Here is a 3,963-nt window from a genome sequence, read left to right as displayed (position 1 = left end):
TCCACGAAAAATAGGACACTTTATGAATGACACGAGTTTTAGCGTATAATTGGTAAAATAAGAGAGAAGTAGTGTTACTGGAATGTGGGGTCCATATTATTAATAAGGGAGTAGGAAAAAAAAGTACAGTAAAACAAAAGTTGTTGAAAACTTTTCTTTTTTGAGTGTGCCTTATTTTTAGTGGACAACCAAAAATGACAAATATGTCCTATTTTTTGTGGACGAAGGGAGTAGTATTTAGTCACTCTCAATTAGTAGAGTTCCATGAGTTTAATTATTCATAGACATATTACTTGAAATAAACAAATGGAAAAACATAAGAAACAACAGATACACTAGAAAAACCATTGTGAAGGGATCCGCTATCTTTGAATGACTCACACTGAAGTGTGGTAATTGGTTAGCTCTAAGTGATTCACGTTGAGATAAATACTTCATGTTATAAATCAAGTATATGAGATTTCAATGATCGATTACTTATTTCCAAATTTATTTAAGTAATATAGAACAAACGGTGTTAGTCTTACGTTATTTTGATTTGTCAATATTTGTTGATTTTCATTATTCAATAATTATGTCATCTTGAGTATGATGAAGTGATTGTATTGTCAATATTTGTTGATTTTCACTATTCAATAATTATGTCATCTTGAGTATGATGAAGTGATTGTATTGCGGGTATTGATATTGTTAGAAATATATCAAAGATCCTCTTATCCGATAATCTAATGGGATGATTTCTAGAAATTCATAAGTTAATTCACGAAATAAATATTTTATCAAATTACATTATTTAATCTTTTGTCGAAAGACAATTTTTGAAATCCCCACCGGAAGATTTTCGAAAATTTAATCTCCTCCATATTATGATTTTTATTATCCAAATTTTAGAAATTTGATACTCAATAATCGAACTCAATGTACCCCGAATGCATTATAATTTATAACAAACAATGAACAATTGAATTCAGATTGAATAAATCAATAAATGGGAATTATTTTGCCAAGGAACCCAAATCCCACAACTGTATACATGAAGGCTTGAATGAATAGATATATGAAGTAGTAATCATTTCTAAATAGGAATCCATATATTCCACTCATGAAAAGAAACATCCCAAATCCCACCTCGCTCAACAAAATTCTGCAAAATAAATTTAGATGTCTCACTATTCAAACTGCATCATCACATATTCACATCATATATTAACAGAACAAAAAGAAAAATTTACCTGCTTCTGATAAGCTGATAGAGTGATCTCTTTGGTGCATTAGCACTTGCTTCACTCTCAATCTTCTTCCTCATTGCACTATCTCCGACCTTCTGAGTGACGAGCCACTCATTAGCGCTCTTCGCTCCCAGCAAGCCCGTGAATATGGCCTTGGTGAGGTGGAACGACATCACACACTCGAACAGCACCCAAACCACAACTAGATGGAGTGACCTGAAATATTATCAACTCTCACCATTTCAACATTTGCAAATACTCTCTAATAATTGTAGTATTAGGGAAGACCTTGGAGTCGACAAGGCTACATTGATGGCAGTGATGATGCACGGCACAAAAACTGCGCCGCCTTTTGGAACATCAACCCCGGCTACTAGAATCGTCAACGGAAGCACTATGCAGTAGGAAAAGAATATGCAAGTATGCCCAATTATCTTTCTGACCACAAAGAAGTTGTATATCATATATATCTTCTTCCACACTGAGATTTTCTGCCAACATCAAAACCACTACTTCATCACACAAATCAAATCAAATTCAAAACTAGCTAGTACTATATTTCTGTCAAAATAAACCTTGCTCCTAGCAATATCCATCATTGTTTTCCTAAACAAGTTATTCGGGCCACAGAACCAACGATACTGCTGTGAACGAAACGCTTTGAGAGTAGAGGGAAGCTCACTTTTCACCTATTCAAACCACAAATTGTCATTCTACATTAGAGTGTAGGTTACAACTAAAAAATATGTCACTCCATACATACCTCAAGATTTCCTACATATAGAAGTTTCCAGCCTTGTAGGGCAGCTCGAATGGCGAGATCCATGTCTTCTGCAGTGGTTCTGTCATCCCACCCTCCAGCCTCTTTCATTGCTGCCACTCTCCATATTCCACCACTTCCTGATCAAATTCTCACATCTCATCACACTATTCCAATTTTACAGCAAAGTATAGATTTTTATAGACTTAATGCTACCATTGAATCCGAAGAATTCGTGGACAGATGATCCGACTTCTTGCTCAGCTATGAAGTGATAGTCCAGAGACATTTCTTGCAGTCTAGTCAGTAAGCATTCATCTGCATTCACTGTATCTCGAAATGGCCGTATCATTATATAGTTGGTGCAGAAATTGCTGATTGATTAGTGAGGCAATCTTACCAAACCTCCAACGGGCTTGAACGAGAGCAAGATCAGGGTTGTGAAGGAGAAAAGGGACGGCACGTTGGAGAAAGTCAGGGTCGGGCTGAAAATCAGAGTCGAAAATGGCAACGTGCTGGCATTCTTTAACATACCCATACTCCATGCCTTCTTTGAGTGCTCCGGCTTTGAAGCCTTCCCTTGTGTTTCGACTTTGATATTTAATGTTAATGCCCTCACTTGCCCACCTCACACATTCCTTCTCCACCATTTCCTACAATTTTAACTGATAGCTTACAATAACTATATAACTTGGCACCTTTGTCAATTGCAGAAGAGCTTATACTATTTTGAATCAGAACAAAAGTAGGAAAAAGTACAACAAAAACTCAGTGAAATCTTGGACTTTTTGGCATTACCTTGACGAGAGTGTCGGTGGAGCCATCCATGACTTGAATGAGCAGCCTATCAGCAGGCCATGTGAGTTTACATGCTGCACCAATCGAAAGCTTGAAAACCTACAAACCCACCACAACAATATCATAAAGGTTAAACCTTTAGTCCCTCTATCTTTCTAGAATAATGAAACTGACCTCTTTTTCATTGAAGATGGGAATTTGAACAAGAACCATAGGAAAAGCAGCATTTCCAGTTTCTGGGTCGGCCCGAATGGCCTCCCATTTGTACCTCTTTTCGGGCTTCTTCTTATACAGCTTGACATATGCAACAACAAACCCAATGTAAAGCCACTCCACGAACAGCATCGTCGACATTATCAAGCAAATAAACAGACCCAATCGCACGCCCCGAGCCAAGAATGTAGCTTTGACTGTGCCCCACAACCGCCCCATGCTCTCCGCCGTCGTCGGCCCCACCGCCCATTCCATCACAAAACCCATCATCTCTGCCATTGTAAGATCCAGAAACAGGGGATGCTCTGTTTTCCTTTGGTTTCTAGGTATGAGAGTTCACAATCAGTCAGCATGGGATAATTGTTTGAGTTCCATTATTGCCTTCTCAAGAATGCAGGGGACACTTACAGGTAGCCAAAATGAAAAAGGAATAATAGTGTATGATTATGGTCTATGGATAATTTATTGAAGAAGATCAACGAGATAGCATTTACTACAATCGATGTAGGGTTGTTAACTTGTAGAGACAAAATATATTTGGCGTTTTCAGATCATGTGGGAGGGATGGAAGAAGCATCTGAGCTACGAATATTCGTTAATCTAAACTTCTTTATTACTATTGCACATATTTTTTGGGGTACAAGCAAGCATCTACAACAGCACCAGATTGTGGTCCTCTCCTTTTTAATATCTAGGTTCCTTTAATTTTTAATTTAGCTATTGTAATTGAGACTAAGCACTCTTAACATGATCATCAACTTTGTTTTGCCAAATTTAGAAATCGGCCAATCTAATTAAACAATTGCATTGGTGTTGAATGGAGATAATTGAACAATGCCCACGTGACAGAAGCAGTTAACAAGTGGGCCATGTTATAGTAGGATCATTGAGTCGCTGTATTATTGGATATGGTAGTATTTCCAATAATTAAACAAGTGGAGTACTCTACTAGCATAACTACAT

The 3,963-nt window shown here is 37.4% G+C and overlaps 1 protein-coding gene across 3 annotated transcripts; it reads right to left on the bottom strand.

The window, feature by feature from the left end:
- Window positions 1-977: 977 nt before the first annotated feature.
- Window positions 978-3,565, bottom strand: LOC125211579 (glucomannan 4-beta-mannosyltransferase 1-like). Of its 3 annotated transcripts, XM_048111441.1 has the most exons (9): window positions 2,962-3,562; window positions 2,788-2,886; window positions 2,390-2,642; window positions 2,206-2,316; window positions 1,993-2,129; window positions 1,805-1,918; window positions 1,518-1,720; window positions 1,233-1,445; window positions 978-1,144 (listed from the first exon to the last, which is right to left on the bottom strand). In XM_048111441.1, exons 1-9 carry the CDS (start codon window positions 3,277-3,279, stop codon window positions 982-984), a joined length of 1,611 nt encoding a protein of 536 aa, XP_047967398.1. In that variant the 5' UTR covers window positions 3,280-3,562; the 3' UTR covers window positions 978-981. The 3 variants fall into 3 exon arrangements, with proteins under 3 accessions (XP_047967398.1, XP_047967399.1, XP_047967400.1); XM_048111442.1 differs by lacking the exon at window positions 1,805-1,918 and having other exon boundaries at window positions 2,962-3,565; XM_048111443.1 differs by lacking the exon at window positions 2,962-3,562 and having other exon boundaries at window positions 2,390-2,654; window positions 2,788-2,876.
- Between the last annotated feature and the right edge of the window lie 398 nt (window positions 3,566-3,963).

The sequence above is a fragment of the Salvia hispanica genome, chromosome 3 (genome assembly GCF_023119035.1).
Source record: "Salvia hispanica cultivar TCC Black 2014 chromosome 3, UniMelb_Shisp_WGS_1.0, whole genome shotgun sequence".
In the NCBI taxonomy this organism is placed as follows: Eukaryota; Viridiplantae; Streptophyta; class Magnoliopsida; order Lamiales; family Lamiaceae; genus Salvia; species Salvia hispanica.
Note: the sequence above shows the minus strand (reverse complement) of the source record. Positions and strands in the feature narration are given on the sequence as shown.

Bases quoted from the DNA above. Each gene is read 5' to 3' on its own strand.
- LOC125211579 (XM_048111441.1), bottom strand. From the start codon at position 3,279: ATGGCAGAGATGATGGGTTTTGTGATGGAATGGGCGGTGGGGCCGACG. The intron at 2,887-2,961 runs GTCAGTTTCATT...GTGGGTTTGTAG, and splicing joins CCATCTTCAATGAAAAAGAG to GTTTTCAAGCTTTCGATTGG. The intron at 1,721-1,804 runs GTTTATTTTGAC...TGATGTTGGCAG, and splicing joins TGGATATTGCTAGGAGCAAG to AAAATCTCAGTGTGGAAGAA.